Source organism: Chelonoidis abingdonii, chromosome 16 (genome assembly GCF_003597395.2).
Source record: "Chelonoidis abingdonii isolate Lonesome George chromosome 16, CheloAbing_2.0, whole genome shotgun sequence".
NCBI lineage: Eukaryota > Metazoa > Chordata > Testudines > Testudinidae > Chelonoidis > Chelonoidis abingdonii.
Window position 1 is genome coordinate 23,560,808 of NC_133784.1, and position 26,448 is coordinate 23,587,255.

The window sequence follows — 26,448 nt, forward strand, 5'->3', positions numbered from 1 at the left end:
CAGGTGACATTTTTCCTTTTTAAACTTTTCCTTTCCTGGCAAAATCCTCAAAGATGACTGTACCTGGTACTGTATCCAGGTCTGGCTCCAGAGTTTTTGCCGCCCCAAATGGTGGGGGGGGGAAGCCACGATTGGAGCTCTACCGCTGCCACTTCATCTTTTGGTGGCAATTCGGCGGCAGGTCCTTCCCTCTGAGGCCTGGTCTACACTATGCTGTTAAACCAATTTTAACAGTGTTAAATCGATTTAACGCTGGACCCGTCCACACTACACTGCTCTTTATATCGATTTAACGGCTCTTTAAATCGATTTCTGTACTCCTACAAAACGAGAGGAGTAATGCTAAAATCGATATTACTATATCGGATTAGGGTTAGTGTGGACGCAAATCGACATTATTGGCCTCATTATTTTACTGTAGCTACCCACAGTGCACCGCTCCAGAAATTGATGCTAGCCTTTGACCATGGATGCACACCACCGAATTAATGTGCCTAGTGTGGATTCGCACAATCGACTTTATAATATCTGTTTTATAAAATCGGTTTAAGCTAATTCGAATTTATCCTGTAGTGTAGACGTAGCCTGAGAGAGACTGAAAGACACACTGCTGAAGAGCTGGACATGCTGCCCCTTTCCGTTGGCCAGCCCAAGCACCTGCTTGCTGCGCTGGTGCCTAGAGCCGGCCCTGACTGTATCATGAAACCACACAACATTTCAATGAAAACATCGACTACTGTAGTGCTGGAAATGCTGGAACATCATGATTTATTAAAATAATTTTGTAAAATCCTAAGATTACCAAAAAAAAGTGGATGGTTTGTAGGGATAGCCAGTGCTTCCTATATGGGAGCACGCCCATCTGTAAGATCAAAGCATCAAGCAAATCTTCAGTGGAGAGGTAACAAGTTCAGTGTGGCTTTCAGATAGATTGGAAGATCCAGACCCTGTTTGGCATGATTGCTTTGCTTCCTATACACTGTTGTCCTCTTGTCTGACCCTTTCAGGCCCTCATTTCCCATGTTACAATGTGTTTATTTTCACCAATGGAAGCACTTAATTTCACATTAAAAACTCTCAACATTCTTGATATTTTGCTCGCCTCAAATAAAACCCATAATGAAGTAAGAGGAAACAATCTGAACATAAAGTAGAAGAACAAATTAACAAACCACAGCTAGAATACCATAAAACAGAAGTCTGATTAGGAAAAAAAGACAATGGGTGCATATCCATAGTGGGACTCTGAATCCAGCAGTATTGCTGACATAGGTTTACACTTGCTAGTGTCAGAATGGGTCAAGATACTCCCCAAGGTTTAAAGTTTGCTTGTTAAAGCACAGCAGGTAAAACCTAATAGAAATAAGCACCTTACATCAGGCATAAGACCGGCATATAATACACTGGATGAAGTCAGCCAATGGGATTTCCTACAGAGAACAACCCTTTCCATTTCTTTGTGGACTTCAGATGCCTCTCTTTAGAGAAGAGGTGTGTATATGATAGTTATCCAGGTGTATTCACTGAAGGTTCACAGACTCAGAAGGATTAATGACATGTTCTGAGTCCTAATTAAAAACAAACAATTTTATGTAAAATACTGCCATAGATTTTAAAAACAAAAACAAAAAACGCAAGAGAGGGATATGCCAATAGAACAGACATGGCATCATTGTAACTGTAGAAAATGAACAAACTACTGAATTAGAAAAGTGCTATAAAACCTGAATTTCACATAAGACTAAGGATCTGTGTGAATAAGGAAATGCAAGAAGAAACCCTTATTCCATCCATTAGCTGCACAGGAAGGTTTTCTCAAACCAAGGACAGTGGTTCCCTGTTCAGCTGATAATGTGCAGCTGTAGGAGTTAAACCTGGAAAACACTCACTGTTCTAACCAATGCTAGCATGAGCTGTGATTCAGTTGCGCCAGCAACACCAAGAGTTGACACTGTGCTGCTTGTGTGAAGAAGGCAGTGATGTTTCACTCCATTCCCCGTGTCTGAACTCTTGAACCTCTCCTACCAGAACACTTTGGTCTTCCCTTCCACAAGCTTAAAATCACAGTAGAAGTCACTCTCACAGGCTGTAGTTAAAACCTTTGTGCATCAGTATCCTAAGACTTGATCTCCTGTACCCTCTGCTGCCCCAAAACAGCTAAAGCTGTGTCAAAATTCCACAATTTCTGGTACTGCTAGGTACCCCTGGCAAAATGCAAAAATCATATGACAAGAACAAATCCCCTTAAAAAGCAAAGCCCAGAAAAAGTTCTAGAATGATGTAGTCTTTAACACTTCCCCCCCATTTGCAGGCCAGGTTCCTCTTTTTCTCAGGCCAGCCCCTTTGTGGTATAGGGTGAGCTGACTGTTCATTTTTATTTGTTCCTTTTAATTTTAACCCTCAAGTCTTCAGCCTCTTCTCCTTTATTCTCATTGGTTGTTACATCCTGGGGCTGCGGAGGAGGTGCCTGCCTGTTTCTGTTTCTTGCGGCGTTTGTTCAGGAGGCGGTTGTTGGATGTTTTCAAGTCTTTGATTTTCACTTGGTCGTAGTCCACTCTCATGGTAGCCAAAGCACTTGTCATCTCTTCCTGAAACCACATTGAACAACTGTGAAACTCAGACATAGGCAAGACAGCCATTCCATCCTACTGATGAGTGACTGTCTGACAGAATGGAGCCCTCTCATAGGTTATATTATAATCAATAATAAATTAGACCTTTCTGTTGCCTGGGAGAGTTATCACCTGCTAACAAGGTAAGGGAGCAAAAATCTTACTCTCACTCAATGTAGGCTGCCTATGTGAGTGTCAATGAATTTTGCAAACAGAAAATAGTTCAAATTTACAAGAGAATGCACCATACTAGTGGTCAAGTGATCAGAGAACATCCAAGAGGTCTGAACAAAATACATACAATCAAATAGAGACATGGGACTGAAAAATCATAAATGAAACTATCATCTCAATCCCTTTAATGACATTTTATGAGTGTCTTGGCCTTGCCTTAACTCATTTCGCAGACAAAACTCCGTCTTAATGTAGTTTAAAAGTTAAGAGAACGTATGACTAATTTAGGTTAAAATACATTACAGGGATGTTGCAATTATCCCAAACCCAAACATTATAAAATACAGTTAACCTTAAAAGACATGCAAATATGTTAAGGTTTGGAAACAGAGTTAGAGAATCCAAACAACCTTAAGTCTGCCCTATAATGACAATGTAATGACCATACAGTTGTGGTCAATGCACAACAGTGTTTGGAGTCCCAGATTAGATTTAAATGATTTTTTAAAAAGACAAATTAGATCTTTTTCACTCTTTTTCCTCGTGGTGTCTCAGGGCAGAGTTAAGGTTGTTTGGGTGCCCATAATGTGTATTTCCATACATTAACATGTTTGGATTTCTTTCATTCCAAGGAAAGAAAGGCCTCTCCACCCCTTCTCAAACCCCATTCTGGGAAGAATCTCCAATAACCACAAAACTAATAATTCATGCAGCTGTTCTTTGGCTGACCTTCACTTCATCCCAGTGGTCTTTATCCTCTTGCAGGACCCGTGCAGTATGAAGAGGGGTTGGCGGTACCACCATTGATTTCTAAGGAGAGAAATAAAACCAGAAAGAAGCATGAATGTATGTGAGGCAGAAGACCTATCTAAGCTACTAAATGGCCTCCTATTACCTTAGAATCTGAGTGCCCAACAATCAAATGCATTTATCCTGTAACGTAGAGAAGTACTATTATCCCCCTAAAATATCACCAAGGCGAAGAGGATGTAGAAGCCACAGTCTGGAATTTCATTTGTTTTTTATTCTTTTCTAGGATTTTTTTAAACCATATATTGTGTATTCTTATTATACTTTGTTTTTAACAACTGTTCATTCATTAAGTATCCCATTCAAAGCAGTTCATTATTTTTCTTCTAGCATTTGTGATAGGGGAAATTTCATTCTGCACATATAGTACTACTGGCTATGATCTCATCAGACCTTAAATGTAGGGAGGGATACAGTAGTACTCCCATAAGAAACCTTTCAGGAAAAGTAAGGTCTGCATGAATTGGCAGCTGGAAACACAATCAAATGTTTGGAACAGGTGACTGGGAATTCAGTCACTTGAGCTCTATTCCCAGCTCTGCTCAGTATTTGCTGCAAATAACCAAGCTACTTTGTGCCTCAGTTTCCCCATCAGTAAAATGAGAACAATGATACTGACCTCCTTTTGCAAAGCACTTTGATATCTACTGATGAAAAGTGCTATATACAAGTGAGAGTGCTATATACGAATGAGGGATTATTATTCATCCAAATGTAAAATAGGTACACAATAACTCACAGGAAAAGGTTGGGAGGCTCAATTAATGGCTAAAAATAATTGAGATCCTTGGCTGAAAGGTGCTACAGAAGAGCAATGCATAGTTTTATTATCCTGAGTAAGTACACATTCAATGCCCCAACAACTGTTTTGCTTGAGATGCTCTTTCAGATAAGAATTAAGACTGAGGTCCGTGATCTCTTGTCAAGAAAGGTTTTGTAGATCTTTTTGGTAGAGTTGTTAGCTCAATTTCCTTGCTAAATTCCAGCTGAACAATGACATTTTGCCTGTCTACAGCTCACACTGTAGATTCAGTTGGGCACAGAATTTTCCTGCTGTTGCATTCCATACCAAAGCAAGCTGCGTTTCAGCAAAGGGTGAAGAGATCTCTGTACGTTTATATTGTAGTAGTGCCTAAAGGCCACCCAGGTCAGGGTGCCATAAAATTAAATCCTGCTCTAGCTAATATGGCAAGAGGAAGCCAAAAGCACGGCTGGTGCCTTCTCTGGAAAAAGTCTCCTGCTGACCAAGCCATGATTTGTTAAGGATAGGCTAGGGAGGAGGGAATGGAAAACTGGCACCATGGAGTGCATTTTAGTTTCTCTGAGCAGGAGCTTAGAGTGCCCCCACCTGCTGACAGTTACTGTTTGCCGACTGCCACTTCCATACCAACTGACTGGAGGACAACATGCTCCTCCTAAATGACAAACCACATCCTCTTGCACGTGAGATGCATGGGCTGCAATGATAATGCCCTCATCCATGCTTCAAATACAAAATGAGGACACCCAGCTGATTCACAGGGGGCTAATAAGGCTACATTCCTTCATGTTTGTAAAGGGCTTTGAGATCTTCAGATGAAAGGCATTGCAGAAGTGCAGACTTATCTTCAGCAATGAATACAATAAAATAAGACACAATATGAAGTTATGTTGTTGTTTGTGTCTCTTCCTCCTGGGGTGAGCATAGACAGGGAAGTTCCTTAGAACCGCCATCCCTCGGAGAAAGGATTGTGCACTGTAAGCATTCTGTTTCCTTTGGGTTTGTTTTCATGGGAGTGAGAACCAGGCTCCGTGTTAGGCATGAACATCGAAAATTTATAACATTCTCAGTGACATCTACAGAGCAGAGATCGAACCCTAAAAGCCATTGTGCTTGACTCATCCCGATAGCACCTTGGAACCCTAGCAGGAATTTGCTTCCTGCTTGAGATAATAAATATTACTTTATGAAATAGAGGCATCTGCTCAAATACTTGGGAGTAAAAAAAACAAGTGACAAAGCAAGGCTTGAACTGTTTCCTCAACACCATCATGTATACCAGTCTCTGTTGTTTTCTCATAGGTTACAGTGCATAAATCCTTCCCCTTTCCCAGGCATCTATGCCAAGGATGAGAATTCCCTTAGTGTGAGGCTCTGAATTCATATCAACATAGCTAAGTCTGAGACTTCTAATAATAGCTCTTCATAAGTTCTGCAACAATGAAGTACCATGGCTTTTTTTAAAGGGAGGAGGGTGGCGCATGCTACAGTCAGTACAACTCCTGGCTGAGAGTAGGTAGAGATGTACTTAGTTCTTGTTCACAAGAACTATAAAGTGTGTCCTCTGGTACCACAATGAGGAACTGTCTCTTTGCAGACAGGTGTCCTTTTACAGAGAGCACATTGGGTAAAGTCTTTGCTAATTAACAATGAGTAATAACAACAACAATACTCCCCCTTCCTGTGCCAGGCAGAGCATTTCAGGCTCTGCAGGTAAAAATTCATCCCTCTCCTTTGTAAAAATCACACAGGACTCACATTAATCCAAGGATGATTCATAAACTGAGAAATCGTCATTCTCTCAGTCGGGTCTGTCTTAAGCAAGTGACGAATCAGCTGCTTGGCTGAAAGACAAGGACCAACATAGCACACTGTATTCAGCTATATCCAGCACAATCTTCAGAACAAGAATTAAGAAGGGTAACGTATACAGCTCAAGACCCCTACCTGTGTCTACTCTCACGTTGAAAAGCAGAGGACATGGGAGAGACAGAGAGAGAACATACGTACATGTACACACAAACACACGCACACAGGAAAGGTAGTAGGAAGAGGAGACGAGGGTTAGGGATTTTATGAGCCAGTCTACACACTGAAACTAACCTGTTGCTGACTACAGGTGTCAGAAGTGGGTCTCGCTGGACCAGTGTTGAAAACCGTACACCTTGGCTGTTGTCTAACAGAGGGTTTTCTGTAGCTCTACATCAACATAATATCTAAACCTTTAATGACCACAGCATATACAAGACAAAATTGTTCTCAGCACTGTTGGCGTATCATTCTTTCTATAATCAGTTTTGTCCCATCCATACTAGCAGTTAAACAGTTTTCAGCCCTGGCTTAAGGGAACCCACTGCTGAATTTGGTTTGTAGAGAGGGCTGAATAGGTTCAAATTAGGAGGGAACTACCCTCAATCACATCCATATGAAAACAAGTTTTCCAAATAAATTACTTCTCTCCACCTTCCTCTAGCATTTTAAGAACTGCTGTCCTGGGAGAGGATAGGAACAGAATCCAGGGGAGAATGAGCATTCACCCAGGGACATACAACTGATGCATCGTTCTTCACATTAAATGTGCAGTGGCCCACTCCGCATGCACATCCATGAGATCCCATAATGGGCAGCTGTACCACATGTCACAGTGTGACACAGTGATGATATCTGGTTTTCACTCAATAAGTAAAAATTAAAGGGTGTTATCACAGCATAACCCACTTCTTTTCTAACAAGCCATCCTATCATTAGAAGTATGATCAGAAGCTGCTGAACTTATATCCCTGACACATGGTTTGGCAAGTGAGAGTAGGTGGTCTAGGAAACTGGTGTAGTAACAGAGAATCAGAACCTTCCACTTCTAGCACACTGATTTTAATTCATCCAGGTCACCACTCAACAGCTGACTTTGGTCACTAGTTTAGCTGAAATTGACGTCAGTCTAATACCTGGATGATAAGTGTCCACATCGCAACATTTATTTTGAGAAGTTGGCAGTATCAATAAGGAGGCCAATGTCTGAGTTCTCCCCTGCAGCTCACCTTGCATCACACTGTTATCTGTTCTATAGGTTAAGGTCTTCAGTTTCCAGGGATGTTTAACACCTCTCACCAGCACTAAGTGCCCTTTAATAAAAGTTTTCTGTTATTTACATTCCACACTGCTCAGGAAATGCATCAATCCCTAGCCCTTCCCTGTATCATTTTATAAAATCTTGATTTAAAGGATATCACAAAAGAAAGACTCCTTAGAAACAGTCTGAAATGTAAACACCATCTCACCAGCCAGTGTGTATGTGTGAGCAACAGAGACACAGGCTAGTTCAATTACCTTCTTCTGATACTTCAGACCATTCTGGATTGGGAAACCCATATTGCCCCATCCGAATTCTCGTTTTCATCCCTGGGGAAATGGCTTGTCCGGTGTTGGAGTAAAATGGAGGAAACCCACACAGGCTGTAAGAGAGGTGCATGGAATGGTTATAATGAGGAAATCCCCATATTCCTTTGTCCCATATAAAGTCATACAGCCTATGATTCTTCCAAAGATGGGATGAGTAAAATCCCAGTGACTAGTCCATTACTTAGTGCAATGGTATCTGGGATGGAGGTAGGCAAGACATATGGGTGGAGAGTCTGCTAATAGCTGGCCTACCCTTGTTTATTCATCTGTCCCTATATCTCATACTTACAGAATATATGTGATGACACCAAGAGACCACATGTCACATGATTTGTCATATTTCTCAGGACCAAGGACTTCCGGGGCTGAGGAAAGGAAAAATCAGAAACAGTTGATTCCCAGATATTTTCTTCACCTCTAAACAGCAAGTAGCAGTATAAAATGACAACAAAGATATGTTGCAGGAAAAAATAAACAATTGCTATCACTAGGTAATCTTTTCTATTTACAAACTGCGGTGTGATCTCTATGGAGCTCCAAATGTGTGGGTGTCAATCTGAAAAACTGCACAATTCCTCATTGGCAAATCTCTGCTCAGGAGAAGTCCTGAGCTAAAGTAGCAGAGGGTGCTGCAGCTGAGGACTTTATGGGGAGCCAGGATTGGAATAACCAGGAGTGCATATTGCAGAGATTGGAACTGAAGTGCACTGACAGAGCTATGTGGGGAAGTCTTGCACAGCACCTGCCTGGCATGTGGTTGACTCCAGCCAGAATTATTATACTCCACTGCATCTAATTCTTACGAAAGTACAAAAATGAGAAAAAAAGATATCAGGGGCTTGGGAGATAGGGAAAATTGTTTTTTTCTTAGGTGAAACAAATTGTTTTTAGGTTTGCTTAGCAAGAAAAAGGTTCTCTGAGTATATGAGCAATTCATGCTGGTTTATAGAGGTATGGAAAGGGAAAAGTCAGCCTGTTCATGTGCAAATATATAGGACATTAAAATATGTGGATATGAATTCCTTTAACATGTCAGTGTGCTGATCCTATGCATGGTGGGTACAGCCCAATGTTGTTTTCCTAGTGCTGTTTTTCTTTACATGGTTTCTGCCATTATCACTTGTGTTTTGCCCCACCCCCCATGAAGATACTTACCCCATTAAAAACATCAAATAGGCTTTCATCTGTATAGCAAAGGGGACCAGCTCTGCCAAAATAGCAAAGGCTTTTTATTATCCCTTCTCATCCCCAAAGAGGTCTTATGAGTGCAAACTGACTCAGCCATACAAAAGGGAGAGTGACTTTTCATCCTATCTTGAGGAAATCACTGTCCTAAAGATTGCAGTGGGTGTACCCTAGAATTAGTACAAGTACAGTGTAATGAGACATTCAATACATTGGTACACACTGCTGGATGCAAGGAAGGCAATATTTCAGCCAAGACTAAATTTTGTTCTTGGATTACGAATTCTTGCATTTTTAAACTAGGAAAATGGGCCTTTATAGTTGGGGGAATAATCAATCACCCTGTTTTTTCCCACCATGTTTTTATGCTAAGCGAAGTTTTGCAAGAAAACTTCCAATGGTTGTGAAGGCTGGGTTCAGATTATGGATTTAATCACATCAACCACACTGAAAAAGCCAACATTACTTCTGTGTAGCCAAGTTTGCCATTACGTTTTCTCTCTCCTTCCCAGGCAGAAGGGCTTGAACTCTGTGTTGGGACTACGTTTGTGTCCAAATATGACCTCAATTAAAATTCTGGGTTCCTCCTTTTCATCTCTGTGGGAGAGAAGAGGTGCCCTTCACAGCATGGGGAGCTTTCCTGAGGTCTCCAGGCTCACTGAGATAATTATACACGTGGAGGAGGGCCTCTCAGAAGACTCACCCACATAATAAGGAGTGTAACAGGGCGTCTGCAGTGCATTCTGTACAGTGGTCTCTTTGGCAAACCCAAAGTCTGTGAGCTTGAGTACTGCATTCTTTTCTTTGGATGTGTAAAGTAGGTTTTCAGGCTGCAATGGCACGAAGAGAAAAGGTAATTGCAACAACACAGAAGAAAGGTCTCAAAATAAATTCTACTGGGCTATACTCCTAATTCATCCACACGGCCACCCATTACCAACCATGAACTGCTGCACTCTCTCTCCTCACTTCTGCACCCAGATTTAGGATCATTCCCCTTCCACAGTAGGCAGCATCTTTGCCTGGAGCAGGCATCAAAATCTTTCCCAACCCAATAATCACAGAAAAATGGGCTCAGTCCTGCACCCACTGGAGTCAATGACAAAATTTCCATTGACTTCAATGGGTGTAGGACCATGCTTTCTATGAATTCCTCTTTAGAGCATTACACTTTGGGGGATTATTCTTCCTGATCTACATGGCATCTAATCTGATTAAGATATCGGTCCGTGCTTTGTGTTTCCATGAGGCATTCAGGCAGTAGGAGCTAAAAACCAGGGTACTGGTAACAGCTCATCTTAAGAACCGGATCCATGGCCAGTGTCTGACACTATTCTATCATATGCCAGCAATGCCCCTCTGCTATGTACATCCACCAAACTGGACAGTCACTACGGAAAAGGATAAATGGACACAAATCAGATATCAGGAATGGCAATATACAAAAACCTGTAGGAGAGCACTTCAACCTCCCTGACTATAGCCAGACTTAAGGTGGCTATCCTGCACGCAAAAAAACTCGCGACCAGACTTCAAGAGAAACTCTGAGCTTCATTCATTTGCAAATTTGGACACATCAGCTCTGGACTCAACAAAGACTGTGAATGGCTGCCAATTACAGAAACCAGTTTTCCTTCCCTTGGTTTTCACACCTTACTGCTTAGAACAGGGCCTCACCCTCCCTGGACTGACTACCTCGTTATCTCTGCTGCTGCTCAGGCATATATATAACCTCCCTGGAAATTACTACCTGCGTCTGACGAAGTGGGTATTCACCCACGAAAGCTCACGCTCCAAAACGTCTGTTAGTCTATAAGGTGCCACAGGATTCTCTGCTGCTTTTATTCTATTAAAACTAGCACAAAGATACAGCTTTTCCCCCAAAACTGAACTAATTCTGTCCTTGCAATCTGTGTACTAGCACCCTTGCACAGTGCACTGTGAGAGAAGAGGAGGAAGGTTCTTAATCACTGAGTCAAAGGGCACTGAGAGTTAAAATATTAGTAAGTAAGGACTTTATTTAACTTCACTGGGAGGGAGAAGAAAACGCTCTGAAATTACAGTTCTGTACACAGATATGCCCTTTTCCACACTGGGGCTATTAGGATGGAAGAAACATGTTTTGAGGAAGGACTTGAAGGAGGAGGGAATTGAGGAATGGCGAACCTGTTTGTACCATTTCTGCATTAACCTGCTGTGCATATGGCACGTGTTGTGTAGCCAGCCAGCATCTAGTTCTCATGCTTATGTTTGGCAGTGGCACAAATTCAGCTCCGCCAAAGTACATGGAATGTAGTCCCTTAACTTGTAAATCATCCTCCAAGTCCCTCTTTAAAACACACTCCTTCCATGAGCCCTACAAACTCTAGTCCTCCTTTCAACTAAATGTGAACAGAAATAGATGCTAGAAAAACACACACACAAATGAATAAGTTGTGGAATGGGAATAGGACAGGTGCTAACCCCCACCACTAAATCAACTGTTCTTTGTTACATCCCATCCCTCATTTGTACATTGAGTATTTAGATTGTACACTCTTTGGGGGCACTGGTCTTAGTCTTTATTTTTGCTAAGCACCTTATAAACACTATGTAAATACAGTAATTTAATAGCAAAAGCCTGCCAAATCTCACCCACTAAATAGGCTGGCAAATATTAGCTAGTACCTTAAATCAGTTCTGCATGGTAGTGTTAAGTGAGCTCTCCCTACTCCTCCTGATTCTGAACTCAGCAATAACATTAAGAATATTTGAAAAGTTGCATTTACATCTTGACTGCCTCAGAGCTGAGTTTGCAAGACCTGTAAGCAGTGACACTGCCATAACAAATGGGTGCCAACCATAAAACACATCCTACGTATAAAGTGGGCTCGCACAGAAATGGTACAAGTGTGTCAAATGTCTATTTCAGGACAGGCTGTATCTCCTCTGCTGAATGGGACTGAGGCATTATCAGTGATGCTGAGAAACACTAAATAGCCAGGGGTATAGTTCTACATGGCCTTATGGAGAGGATAGCTGAGTGTACCAACACCTGTCTTGCAACTGTGTATACTGTATGCAGGCCAGGCATTCTTGCTTCTCTGGAATAGCCTGAGGTTCTTACCACTGTTCTAAATTAGGGTCTGAAATCCAGACCTGCTTTCCGGAATGATTCTCTTCAGTATTGTGCCACAAATAATTACCAGGTACTAGCACCTTCCAACATCATCCTCTGTTTCATTAGCTATTTTAAAACATTCTTGGAGAGAGAGCCAACTTAAGAAATATTCAGACGGGACTGCACTTTTTTTCTCTCTTTTTTACCTGCTGTTGTTACAACAGCTCAGATTGCTAATGAAAAGTGATTTGATTTAAAAAATCATAGAATCATAGTAATGTAGGATTGGAAGGGACCTATGCTAGCAACAAGAAGAAAGTCAAGGAAAGTGTGGGCCCCTTACTGAATGAGGGAGGCAACCTAGTGACAGAAGATGTAGAAAAAGCTAATGTATTCAATGCTTTTTTTGCCTCTGTCTTCAAAAACAAGGTCAGCTCCCAGACTGCTGCACTGGGAAGCACAGCATGGGGAGGAGGTGACCAGCCCTCTGTGGAGAAACAAGTGGTTCAGGACTATTTAGAAAAGCTGGATGAGCACGAGTCCATGGGGCCAGATGCGCTGCATTCAAGGGTGCTAAAGAAGTTGGCAGATGTGATTGCAGAGCCATTGGACATTATCTTTGAAAACTCAAGGTGATCAGGGGAGGTCCCGGATGACTGGAAAGAGGCTAATGTAGTGCCCATCTTTAAAAAAGGGAAGGAGGAGGATCTGGAGAACTACAGGCCAGTCAGCCTCACCTCAGTTCCTGGAAAAATCATAGAGTAAGTCCTCAAGGAATCAATTCTGAAGCACTTTGAGGAAAGTGATCAGGAACAGTCAGCGTGGATTTACCTAGGGCAAGTCATGCCTGACTAACCTAATTGCCTTCTATGACAAGATAACTGGCTCTGTGGATGAGGGGAAAGCGGTGGATGTGTTATTCCTTGACTTTAGCAAAGCTTTTGCTACGGTCTCCCACAGTATTCTTGCCAGCAAGTTAAAGAAGTATGGGCTAGATGAATGGACTATAAGGTGGATAGGAAGCTGGCTAGATCATCGGGCTCAACAGGTAGTGATCAATGGCTCCATGTCTAGTTGGAAGCTGGTATGAAGCGGAATGCCCCAAGGGTCGGTCCTAGGGTCGTTTTTTTTCAGTATCTTCATTAATGATCTGGAGGATGGCGTGGACTGCACCCTTAGCAAGTTTGTAGATGACACTAAACTGGGAGGAGTGGTAGATATGCAGGAGGGTAGGGATAGGATACAGAGGGCCTAGACAAATTAAAGGATTGGGTCAAAATAATTTGATGAGGTCAACAAGGACAAGTGCAGAGTCCTGCTCTTAGGATGGAAGAATCCCATGGACTGCTATAGACTAGGGACCGAATGGCTAGGCAGCAGTTCTGCCAGAAAGCGACCTAGTGGGTTACAGCGAACCAAGGCGAAGGGTTGGATATAGTCGACAGTGTGCCCTTGTTGCCAAGAAGGCTTATGGCATTTCTGGCTGTATAAATAGGAGCATTGACAGGCAGATAAAGGCGACGTGATCATTCCCTTCTATTTGACAATTGGTGAGGCCTCATCTTGGAGTACTGTGTCCAGTTTTGGGCCCCACACTACGAGAAGGGATTGGAAAAAATTTGGAAAAGAATCCATCAGAGGGCCAACAAAAAGATTGGAGGCCTGAGCACAATAGATTATGAGGAGAGGCTGAGGGACTGGATTGTTTAATCTACAGAAGAGAAGAAATGAGGGGGATTTGATAGCTGCTTTCAACTACCTAAAGAGGATTCCAAGAGGATGAATGTTAGACTGTTCTCAATGGTAGCAGAGGACGAACAAGGAAGTAATGGTCTTTCAAGTTGCAGTGGGGAATGGTTTAGATTGGATATTAGGAAAAACTTTTTCACTAGGAGGGTGGTGAAGCACTGGATTCGGTTACTTGAGGAGGTGGTGGAATCTCCTTCCTTAGAGGTTTTTAAGGTCAGGCTTGACAAAGCCCTGGTTGGGATGATTTAGCTGGGGATTGGTCCTGCTTTGAGCAGGGGGTTGGACTAGATGACCTCCTGAGGTCCCTTCCAACCCTGATATTCTATGATTCTTGAGAGGTCATCTAGTCCAGCCCGCACACCCTGAAGCAGGACCAAACATAGCATCCTAGACAATCCCTGACAGTTGTTTGTCTTACCTGTTCTCAAAAACCTCCACAGCCTCCCTTGGAAACCCATCCCAATACTCAACTATCCTTACAGATAGAAAAATTTTCCCAATATCTAACCTAAATCTCCCTTTCTGAAGATTAAGTCCATTACTTCTTGGCCTACCTTCAGTGGATACAAAAAAACATTGATTACCGTCCTTTTTATAACATTCCTTGACATATCTGAAGATTTATCATGTTCCCCTCAGTCTTCTTTTCTCAGGACAAAACATACCCAGTTATTTTAACATTTCCTCATAGGTTAGTTTCTTAAACCTTTTAACATTTTTGTTGCTCTCCTCTAGATTCTCTCCAATTTGTCTACATCTTTCCTAAAGTGTGGTGCCCAAAACTGGATACAATATTCAGCTGGATAGACCAGGACAATGAACTCCCTTGTCTTACATATAATACTCCTGTTAGTACACCACAGAATATTAGCCTTTTTTTTATAATTGCATCATACTGATGAGTTACATTCAATTTGTGATCCACTGTAACCCCAGATCTTCTTCAGCTGTACTGTATCTAGCAGTTTTTCCCCATTTTGTAGTTGCACATTTGATTTTTCCTTCCAAAGTTTAGTACTTTGTCTGAAATCAACAAGATGAAATTCAATAAAAGGCCAATTCTGCAATTTGTCAAGGTCATTTTGAATTCTAATCCTGTCCTCAAAAGTGCTTACAACCCTCCCAGTTTGGTATCAGCTGTACATTTTTTGAACACGACCTTTCAACCAGTTGTGCACCCACTTTATAGTGTGGGCCACATTTTCCTAGTTTGCTTATGAGAATGTCATGTGGGACTGTGTCAAAAGCCTTATTAAAATCAAGATGTATCACCACTACTGCTTTCCCCTGTCTTGTAGGTCAGTAACCCTGTCAAAGAAGGAAATTAGGTTGGGTTGGCATGATTTGCTCTTCACAAATCTATATTTGCTACTAGTTAGCACCTTATTATTCTCTAGTTGTTTCTAAACTGATTGTTTACTAATTTGTTCTGGTGTCTTTCCAGGTATCAAAGTTAGGCTGACTGGTTATAATTCCCCAGCTCCTCTTTGTTCCCCTTTTTAAAGATTTGCCCTTCTCCAGTCCTCTGAGAACTCGTGGAGGACAGGTGAGGTCCCAAAGATAATCGCTAACGGTTCTCAGATTGCTTCAGCGAGTTCATTAAGTATCTTACGATGAATTTCATCAGGCTTTGCCAACTTGAATACATCTTGAATATCAAAATATTCTTTAACCTATTTTTTCCCTATTCTGGCTTGTGTCCTTCCCCCTTGTTGTTAATATTCATTATGTTAGGTATCTGGTCACACTGAAACCTTTTTTTTTCAGTGACGACTAAAACAAAACAAAATACCCCAAGCTTCTTGATGTCTTCCATCATTAGCTCTCTTTTCCCACTAAGTAGTATGAATAGTGCTTTTCTTCATCTTTTTCCTTCTCCTAATGTATTTATAAAACCTCTTATTGTCTTTTATATTCCTTGCTTGATGTAACTCATTTCGCACCTTAGCCTTTTTGATTTTGTCCCTACACATTTGCACTGTTCTTTTGTATTCATCCCTAGCAATTTGTCCATGTTTCTCTGTAGGATTCCTTTTTGATTTTCAAGTCATTAAAGCAGCCAAACTGATTTCTTGCTAGTCCTACTATCTCTTCTTCACAACAGGATAGTTTACCGTTGTGCCTTTAATATTGTCACTGAGAAATTGCCAGCTCTTCTGAATTCTTTTTTCCTTAGAATTTTCTTCCCTTGGGACCTTACCTACTAGTTCTGAGTTTTCTGAAGTCTGCTTTTTTAAAGGCCATTGTCTTATTCCGCTGTTCTCATTCCTTCCTTTCCTTAGAATCATGAAATTGGTCATTTCATGATCAACTCAAGTTGCCTTCCTCCTTTGCAACCAATACCTCCCTGTTAGTCAGGATCAAGTCTAAGATTAATTTCTCTTCCCTCTCCCCAGTTTGTTTATTTTGTGTGAAATTGGTTTCATATTTTCCTCTACATAGGCAGTTTCTCCTTTTTCTGTGGTCTTTTTGAAAACATAAAATAGGAAAATATGATTCTGAAACCACAAAAACTGACAAAGGGACTTCAGGTGTGGGTGCAGTATCTGAAGCAACTTAATACATTTTTTTTTAATTAACTTGACTTCAAGTTGAATGTCTCTTTAATACCAGTTATGACTACCTACCTCTGTGTTGAATATGTAACTGAAAACCACTGGCTTTGGTATGGGTGGGTATTCAGACCCTGAACTGATTGGGCATGACAGATCCTCCCAATACAGGTACACTCTGTATATAATGGAAATCACTTCAAGCCAGGGGGTGCAGCAGCACCCCTACTTCCAGCACCTATGCTTTACTGTACTCATAAATGTTATATAAATCAGCATCATCCACTTGTTTTCAGTTTAACTTTTCTCCCCTACACAGGCACGTTCAGGCCTCACCTTGACATCTCTATGGGCAATGTTCATTGCATGCAGATACTGGATGGCTGTTCCGATGTCTCTCATTATCTCAGAGGCCTCTATAAATACAATTTTAGAGAAAGATCATATTAACATTCCCACTGTAGCGCAGAGACATGCTTGGGAATGTTTCTGAGTTACATCCAGCTTGTCTGTATACAGGGCTAGCGTCAACACTGGAAAACCTAAAATTAGCCTCAACAGCTGTGTTTTTGTTTTGAAGGCAATCATACCCCACAATCCCCCTGGCAGCTCAGCCATTCTCATGAGCAGGCACAGTAACTTAAATAGTTGAGACTCCTGCTCTGTGTGTACTTGTAAATTAATGCTCTGCTGTGCTCATCAGATCAGAGTATTAAGGGCATAACAGAGCGATGGAGCAATGCGCAAGATCATGAAGAAAGTGCCCCTGGGTATATTTTTGGGTTGCCCAGCAGAGAAGTTTAACTAACAGTACGCACCTACTTCTGGAGGGGCTAAAAGTTCTTTTAGCATCAGATCAACATCATAATAAAATAATACCATGGTAGGTTACATTTTTGGTCCTTATCACCCTTAACAGTGCCTCCTCATATAAATAAAAGTGAATTAACCATTTTATCCAGGAAAGCCTATCCTAGTATATTTTTTCACCAATTTATTTTTATGTCTAATTTCTGCAGTTGATACATACTCCAGCAGGAAATTCTAGTGGCCAGTCAGCTGTCTGTCCCCCCAGCAACAGATTTCATGATGTGCAGCCTGGAAGAGTTCATCGACTTGCAGCAGCCAGAAGAGCTTTATGTGGGAGGTCATTTCAGAGAAAGAGGATTGTGGCCTCCTCCGGCTCTGTGTGCTGAGCAGCTATTGTTGAGCAAGTGCTGGTTTTGGCTTCAACTCCCTAAGGTACTTCACTTGCAGTCTCTCTCTCATTTTCTCTGTTCCCACTGTTATGGGTCAACACTATCTTAAATCCACAAGTCTACAGAAATATCTACATTATCCAATATTGTCTGAATTAACAGAGGTCAGCGTTCACATCTTTAACTTGGCCGTTTGTTTCCTGCACAGGTAGAAGCATAACTAAAGTGATGCTCTCAGCTTCAGAGCCTGAGGGGAAAAGCCAAGATTATTGTACTGTACCCAGGAAAACCTAGTTTATATAGACCCATCTGGGTATAAAGCAAGTCTCCTGCTTTGGCTGGAATATCCAGGTCTGGACTGATACAGAGATGCTTTTGCTTGAGAGCATAAACTGTGCCCTATCAGGCAGGAACAATCAAAGGGAGGAAGAATGCATCCCATTGGGAAGCAGTGAGGCTAAAAGCTTGCATACCCTTCTCCTTTACGACCTAGGCCTTGAGCACTGGGAAGCTATCTGCTAGGTGGGTGGAGAGTGGAAGGTCAGTGGATCTTGGGAGGTCCCTCAAAGAAAGAGGGATGTTAATTTCTCAGCGCCTGTTGCCCAAGTGGAGTATTTTTCTCTTGTAGTCCCCAAAGGTTTGTGAATGGGTATCTGGGAGAAAACACACTAGGTATACAATGCATAAAAGTCATGTTGTTATCAGGGTAGAATCACCTACAGTCACAGAACCATTCTTTCCCTCTGGAGTCTTGTATCTGATAGAATTACACAGAATACTCCTTAGAACTGCATCCAATTCATGTGCTCCACATGAGTCACTCATGCCTCTTGAGGGATTCGTCACAGACTAGAGATTAGCATACAAAACTGGGAATCAGAAAACCTGGCCTCTATACCAATCTTGCACAATGGTAATGATAATTTACAATCCAGGTATAAATTCCACTCACCTACCCATTTTGCGGGGACAATAATGAAACAACTCTAATAATATTTTACTCTTCAGTAAAAGTAAGCCACTTCTCCTGCAGAGAGTGGGCAACTAGAATTTTGCAGTCACATGCATTTATGGTACTGTCCAAATAATAAGTAATAATGATAATTAATAAACAACAAGGCTGTTGTGTTCCAGGCTCTCTCAGTGATTCACTGTGGGACCTTAAACAAGTCATGTAGCCTTTCTGTATGAAGTGTTTGTTATAATCATTTATTCACAACACAGCTGAACACAACTGATGCTACTCAAGGGAGGGACTGCATGTCAGGATGGGGGTACACTGGCAGAGCTGTGTGAGAACCAGGAATTAGAACAGCAGTGGTTCCAGCAGTTTAGTACTAAAGTGTATAGGCAGATGTGTGTCAGGAAGTTTTCATCTAGCTTTCCACATTATGCCTAAATCTAGCCAATTCTGGTAGCTTCTCATTTTCTTGAGCTGTGACATTAAATTGTTTTAAAGATAAAAAATAGAAATGTAAAACATCAGGAAACAAAACTGAACCCAATAAGTTCCTGCAAAAACTACGCAAACATTTTCCATTTATTTTGGGTAGGGAGGGAGGATGAAAGAAATAAAACCTCACCAACTTTCTCAAGACATTCTACCTTTCTCTGTGAAAGCTTGGTCTCCTCGCTCCTGGATCCTACTGAATAGCTCGCCTCCCTCCATGCTGAAACAGAGAATGCATACAAAACAAACTCAGGGGGATGAACAAAAGAAAATCTCCACCAGACTGTGCATCATCTTGTGTGCATGGATCTGTAGCAACTGTGGTTTTATATAAGTTAGGTAAACTGCCTGCCTTGCTAAATAATCTGTAATATAATAATAACCTTGCTAAATAATCCGTTCCTGATAGGTCCAGTGCAGATTGCTGTCCTGCTCTACCATTAAATGAAAAAAACCCTAAAAACCCAGGAGTTTTGAGGCTCGTGATTTAATATGTAGTGAGGCATTTCACAGAAAACAGAATCACTGACGTTGGTAACATGCCACACATCTCTGCTGGGGGACGAGAAATGACAGGTCAGATGCGGGTTCAGAAGGCTGATAGCAATCTTGTGGTCTTACTGCATTGCTAAAAAGTTCTTTAAGGTTTGGGGATGAGGAAAACAACCCAAGCAAAAATGCAAATAAGGAACTGATAAGAGAATTTAAATGCTCCCCGCCCCACCCCCCGGAGGAAAACAACATTGCAACAGTGGCACCAACAGAGTAGGGGACAGTGGGAAGAATTAGGGTTAGGTAATAGCCTGAGGGGAGCCAAATGCCCTTATAAGGACAGTCAGCTTCCATGAGAATGTATCGAGGAAAGTGACAGATGCATGTTTGAATATATGTATTAATTACACCCACGTTTCCATAAAGATACTTTTCTCTGAGTGCAAAGGAAGGTTAGTTTCATGATTAGTCTTCTTGTTCCTCCCACAGACAGGCTGCTTGGAGCAGCTGCAGGTTTCCCCATAAATCCTATAAAGAGAGACATACAGTAGGCTACTGCGTGGCAAGACTGTGCAGCCAGAACTGCTCCCAGCTCTTACATCTAGAGGTCACATTTCCTCTACTTTCCAGAATATGGATCAGGTGGAAGAGACTTCCCTGGTTCGTACCATTCCATGACGATGAGGAGGCATCTTTTCCCCTGATGTATGTTCTCATACACATCCAGAATGTGGACAATATGGGGACACCCTGACGCCTTCCAGTGATGATCCACCTCCTGTCGTGCTTTTGGGCTGTCATACAGGAGCTGTAAGGAGACAGGAGAGAGCAATGCTATCAGTCCAAGCCAGGGGTTCTCAAACTATGGGGCAGGCCTCCCAACGGAGACCCGGGAATGTGTCAAGGCAGGGGCAAGCTGTATGCTCCCCTCCCTCCCCAACCCCGCTTTAAGAGCTCTGTCAGCCCCAGGCAGCCAGAGCTTGTGCAGAAGGGCCAATGTGGGGATAAACAGGACAGCCATAGCCCAGGGCTCTCCTCCCCGGCCCCCAATCCCTCACCAGGATGCAGTGGGGCTCCAGCTGTCAGCCTCAGGGTGGCAGTAGCAGCACAGAAGTAAGGGGCAATAGGGCACTAAGTCCGCTGTGAAAAGTTATATTGATGAATGTCACTTTTCATATTGCCTCCCTTACTTCTGTGCTGCTACTGGCATGGCACTACCTTCAGAGCTGGCTGGCAGTCTACGTACTTGTGGGAGAGGGGCGTAAACAACTATAGACAAAAAGAAGGGGGGCCTGAACAAATAAGTTTGAGAACCACTGGTCAAAGCTATTCTGCTTAAATCTAGTACCTAGGGTTCAAAGGGCAGTTGCACTCAAGACTGTCACAGGAATCCTCTTTGGCTGTCCTCTCAGCCCATAAGATGCTAGCTGATCCTGAGATGGTTTATGCTATCAGGCTGACAAGCTTCCTGGACTAGTGGGAAGGCTATAGAAGGCTATTGTTCCTTGGAGAAGAAAGGATCTGTGGGTGTAAGAAGGAAGGCGGCCCAGGAATTCCTAGATGGAGGCAGTCCTACCCTACCCACTCCTTGCTGGGAACATTCCCTTCCTCACTGGCTTGCATGGGATCCTAACACTGCCACACACGTAGAGAAGCAGGTCTGCTCAGAGCAGCAGCTGTGGGAAGGGACTTCTTGACATGGAGCCCAGAAGAGGCACCATGCAGAGAGGCTGGCCAGCCAGTGAAGTTGGACATGTGGGAAAAGAATGTGATGCTGTTCACCTGTTGGAGGAAGTGGGGGCAACAGAGGGGGAGGAGATGGTCTCATGTAGTTGGCAGGGATTAAAGCATTAGTATCTAATAGCAGCAAGAGGCTAGCACTGCTCTTGGGCTTCTCCATAATAGAAGCAACTGATAGTGTGAATGAAGTAGGAGACTCCAGCTGTCCAGATGATTTTGAAAGTAACTCTTCCTCCCCACTCCAGCCGCCACAGAGCCTGAAAAAGTCAAGGTGCACTACAGGGCCCTAAAATGTAGTGAGATTTTAAACGTGTGCAGTGACTATGTATACAGTCCTCTGTTTGTGAGTATGCTCCTTGAGTATTAACAAACCTCTAATGTTCCCAGGATTGCTGGCTAGATACTCATGCTTCTCTATTATATTCAGTGACATATAATATTAACCCCCTCAGAAGGCAGGTTAGGTTAGAGATTAGCTTTCCTGGTCATAGGGAGCTCTGCACAACAACAAACATATTCCCTCCCTCCCTCCCCAAAAATTATTCTGAGCAGCACAAGAGCTCTCTGATATTACCATTCCAATTAGTCATCTGCCAGAAAACACCATGACTCAAAATGAACTGTGCCAGCCAGATCCGATGCCCAGTGTTCTGCATGAAACACAACTGTATACTGGCAGGCAAGAGACCTGACTTCTATTCTAGACTCTTGTCATAATTATAAAGGGAAGGGTAATAACCCTCCTGTATACAATTCTATAAAATCCCTCCTGGCCAGAGGCACCAAAATCCTTTTAGCTGTAAAGGGTTAAGAAGCTCAGGTAACTTGGCTGACACCTAACCCAAAGGATCAATAAGGGGACAAGATACTTTCAAATCTTGGGGGGAGGGGAGGCTTTTGTTTGGTGCGTTCGTCTTAGAGTAAGAGGACCAGACATCAATCCATGTTCTCCCAAAAATTTCTGAACCAGTTTCTCATATTTTAAACTTGTAATAACAGTCAGGCAAGGCATGTTAGTTTTATTTTTGTTTCTCAATGTAATGTTCCTTTGCTAGAGGAGGTTTATCCCTGTTTGGCTTGTACTTTGAACTAGGCTAGAGGGGTTCCTCTGGGTCTTTGAATCTGATTACTTGTAGAAGTTATTCCATCTTTCTACAGAGATAAACTTTACCTTTCTTTTAAATAAAATCCATTCTTTTAAGACCTGATTGATTTTCATTGTTTTAGATCAAGGGTTTTGGATCTGTGTTCACCAGTATTAACGATGGAGGGTATTCTCAAGGCTACTCAGGAAGGGGTATAAGGACATGGGCGGGGGGGGGGGAGGAATTAGTTCAAATCGGCCCAGGAAAGTGGGGTTAGGGACTGGGAATATATTTGAGGGAATGAAAGTTCCAAGTGGCTCTACCCTAAGATTTGGACAACTTTGTGGTTAGCAGCTTCTGTTAACCTAAGTGGTAAATAAGTTAGCGAGTCTTTCATGCAGGTCCCCACATCTGTCCCAAGTTTGAGAGTGGAAGGAACCCTGACAACTCTTCTATACCTGTTGTATGACGTGGGCAAGTCACTTCACTCGGGCTTGTCTACACTGGGGCATCCAGGAAAATTAATTTGAATAATAAACGGTGCATTTGAAGTGGATTAGTGAAACTCCTGCATAAACTGTTGTGCGAATACCCCTGTTCAGAACTGAAGTGGGCTTTAATTCTGTTTACTTTGATTCACTCCAAAATGAATTAAGCTAAACTGAATAAGACCACTTTGAATAACAGCATCCACACAGGGATTTTAATGCAATTTGATTAATTACTTTAAATTATACCTTAGTTAATTTGGATTAACTTTACTGGATATCCCCATATAGGATATCAGCTGTGACTTCTCTTCCACTCCTTCCCTCTGTTTTATCTATTTTGACATTGTAAACTCTTTAGGGCAAGAACGTCTCATATAGTGTATCAGTACAGTGACTAGCACAATGCGTTCTTGATATTGGTTGATGCATCTCAGTGCTATATAATAGCAGCATTACAGGACTGGAGAAATAATAAAACTGGCTCTCTACACATTACTGTCAAATGCACAAAGTAAAAAAAGGAAAAAAAAATAATTTTCTATAATTTCTTTTCAGTTACTGGGCCTTAGGAGTTAAATATACAACAGTAGGTGAAATATTTCAGAAGAGAAATTGACACTTGTTATCATTGGTTTATGAGGCCAAAGTCTGCCTTCATTCTCATTCGTTATTATATTAGATCTCAGTCAAACGAACTGAAGTACTTGTTGAGAACAAGTATCAGTATGTATTCTGTCATTGGTACATAGCGTGCTTAGAGAGCAGCATGGTCTAGTTGGCGAAGGTTGGCAGGTTCTGCTTATCGAGATCTGTTTCTTCGGCGATACAGACTTCATGTGGAATGGCCAGCCATTTTACTCTCTTGTGCTTTAGTTCTCCCTTTTGTATATGGGGCAGCAATCGAAAACTATCTCGCAGGGCTTATATGGCTAATCTGATTAATATTTGTGTAGTACTTTGAGCATCCTAGATGGGTAACAGTACCACCTGTATTTTTCACTCCATGCATCTGATGAAGTGGGTTTTAGCCCACGAAAGCTTATGCCCAAATAAATGTGTTAGTCTCTAAGGTGCCCCAAAGACGCCTCATTGTTTTTGCTGATACAGACTAACACGGCTACCACTCTTAAACTTGCCTCTCACTGGAGTTCTTAGAAGGCTATTATCTGTATAGATCAGAAGATTAAGGTGTGAGAGTTCCTGCCACCCTTCCCTTTTACATAATGCTCAATTAATGCAAGTTCAATTAGCAAATGCAGATACAGTGTAATTTCCTAGTCTCCTTTTTTTTTCAACAGAAAGGATCAAAAGAAATTTCACAGAGCAAGGCTAGAGCAGGCATTCTGAGGCAGGGCTCAATTTTTTTTTAAACACATAATTGCTAGCCAGAGGTAGACACAAAAGATGACAAGCAAGGCCGAGGGACAATGTCCTTTGGAGAAGCTCAGTCTTGCCTCCACCACCAGCTACTGAAATGGGAATGTGTTCTAGAATTTCTACCAGAATCCTGGCCTTGTTCCTGTCATATACACTGAACCTCTACCTCTCCCCCAGAGCCTTCCTGGCTGCTGCAAAGAGCTGAGGGGAGGACAAGGAAATAGGGTTCTATTACTTTAGACCTCTCCTAGCCTCCGTTTTTGGGTCTTCCCATGAAGAACTCTGGTTCTTGTTTCAGCTGCCTCTCTGAACCAACAGCATGAAAAAAACATGATGCTTTAATTTCCTTGATGTTTTCAGAGTTCTGAAAATCATCAGTGAAACTGATTTCTAGTCTTAACAGTTTCGCTTTGCTGTTGTTTGGCAAGCCATTAGCAGCAGGAGGAACAGTGCCATCTTTCTACAGACTCAGGAAGATGACACCACTCCAGTTTACACTTAGTGCAAATTTGGAAAATGTTCTTTGCACTCATAAGAGCTAGAATCCTAACAGAGGTTTTAAATGACAGCCTACATTTTGCAGAAATTGTTTGTAGGCCCTGCACACACCAAGGAAAGTTTTCCTCTTGGCACAGGTGAGTGGCTTTTCCAAGTACCATTCCAGGGTATGATAAGGGCATCTCATTTTACATTTGAAACCAAAGGTTACTTTAATTTTTGCAGTACTCTTACCAGTAAAGATTTGATTGTGAAGAGTTAATATAAATCTAACCACCCGTGAAATGTGAACCAAGTCCCCACATTTCTGCTCTTGATTTTTGTGTGTGCTCTCTCCCTCTCCAGCTGTCATCTTGACGTTACCATAGTCAAGTCTGGCACTAGGGAGTACACCTGGGCTGTTGGCCACAAGTGAAGAAAGGAGGAGGTGCAGTAATCGTTATATGTCAAAGTGCCTTCTAAAAGCCGTTTTTAGAGGGTGAGGGTTAAACTCTGGAAAATATCCTTTGTATTTATTTGGTACACAGATACCAAAAATAAGCCCTTTGCATAGTATATACACGTACAAACATATGCAGCATTTTGTGCAATTAATGGTAGTAATGGAATCTGTGGGCTGGTGCAGTAGGAAACTGAGCATGGTATGCTGTCCTCTGACAACTGTGTGATTTTCCATCGATGTACACCAAGAACTACTAAGTGATTGGTGTGTAACATTTCCATGGAAGGTAATTTTACTGTTTTGTCTGATTTCTGGGGCTTAAGGATACGGTTACATTGCAAAAACTCATATCAGCAATGAGACTCTGCGCCTGGGTCAACTGATTGGGACTCACACTAAAGGTCTAAAAATAGCAGTGTAGATGTTCCCACTCGGGCTGGAACCTGGGCTTTGAGACCCTCCTCTCTCACCAGGTTTTGGAGGCCAGGCTCCAGACTGAGGTCGAACTTATAGTATGAGCCCAAGTCAACTGAGAATGGCTGTGGGTCTTGTTTTGCAGGGTAGACATACCCACTGACATTGTCCCTCTGTAGTACATTAAGAAAAATCATCCTCTTTTTCAAGTCCCTGTGATTCCAACAAGTTCTGAAACTTGTATTAGACCCCAAGCAGATTCACTGACTACTACTTTAGGCATCTGCACTTGAATTTAGTTGTCCCAGTAACATCTGATTTTACAGGTGGTCCTCTCTAGGTTCACTCTTTTACTCCCATTCCCAGCACCTAGCCTCTCCTGCAAACAGAAACTAAGTGTCCTCACCTTTCTGTTGTTCATTTCAGTCAGAGATAGGGCTTTAAGATTAGTAGAGATGGGCCTGAACTAAATGTCCAGTTATGTATGATTAATGCAGCTTTTACTTGTCCCTTTCCTCTTCCCCCACCCACAAAATGTCTCTACCACCATGGCTTTGGACCACATGTTGTCTTGCAGTCAATTCCTTATTTCTAAACTTACTCTATAAAGGCAGATCTGGATGGTCTAATGCATAATGAATGTGAACATGCTGGGGAGACCACTTGTGTGCCATTAGAGTGGAAAGAGAGAAGGACACTGTATCAACCATAAAGGTTTTTAAACAAGATGATTGCACCTCAATGTCAGCAAAGGCATGTTCTGATAGTTTTACTTCACTGGTTGTTAAATCATATTTTTATTAATCCAGAAAACCTTAAAAAGGCCTTTGCAAAGACTGTGAATTCTGGTGACTAAAAGGTGCAGCAGGGGAAGGGAATGGAGGAGAGCCCATTGATTAATGCCATTCAATAAGAGATA

The 26,448-nt window shown here is 42.1% G+C and overlaps 1 protein-coding gene across 2 annotated transcripts in view; it reads right to left on the minus strand.

Annotated features, from left to right (window-relative positions):
* Positions 1–752: 752 nt before the first annotated feature.
* Positions 753–26,448, minus strand: part of MAPKAPK3 (MAPK activated protein kinase 3) — a 78,619-nt gene continuing 52,923 nt past the window's right edge. For both annotated transcript variants that reach the window (XM_032805851.2, XM_032805852.2), the window contains 9 exons: positions 20,151–20,290; positions 19,146–19,210; positions 16,678–16,757; positions 9,644–9,770; positions 8,045–8,120; positions 7,684–7,808; positions 6,115–6,200; positions 3,516–3,596; positions 753–2,588 (listed from right to left, as the gene is read on the minus strand). In XM_032805851.2, coding sequence (XP_032661742.1) covers positions 2,430–2,588; positions 3,516–3,596; positions 6,115–6,200; positions 7,684–7,808; positions 8,045–8,120; positions 9,644–9,770; positions 16,678–16,757; positions 19,146–19,210; positions 20,151–20,290 — 939 coding nt within the window. In that variant the 3' untranslated portion in view covers positions 753–2,429. The remainder of the gene's footprint in view (positions 2,589–3,515; positions 3,597–6,114; positions 6,201–7,683; positions 7,809–8,044; positions 8,121–9,643; positions 9,771–16,677; positions 16,758–19,145; positions 19,211–20,150; positions 20,291–26,448) is intronic.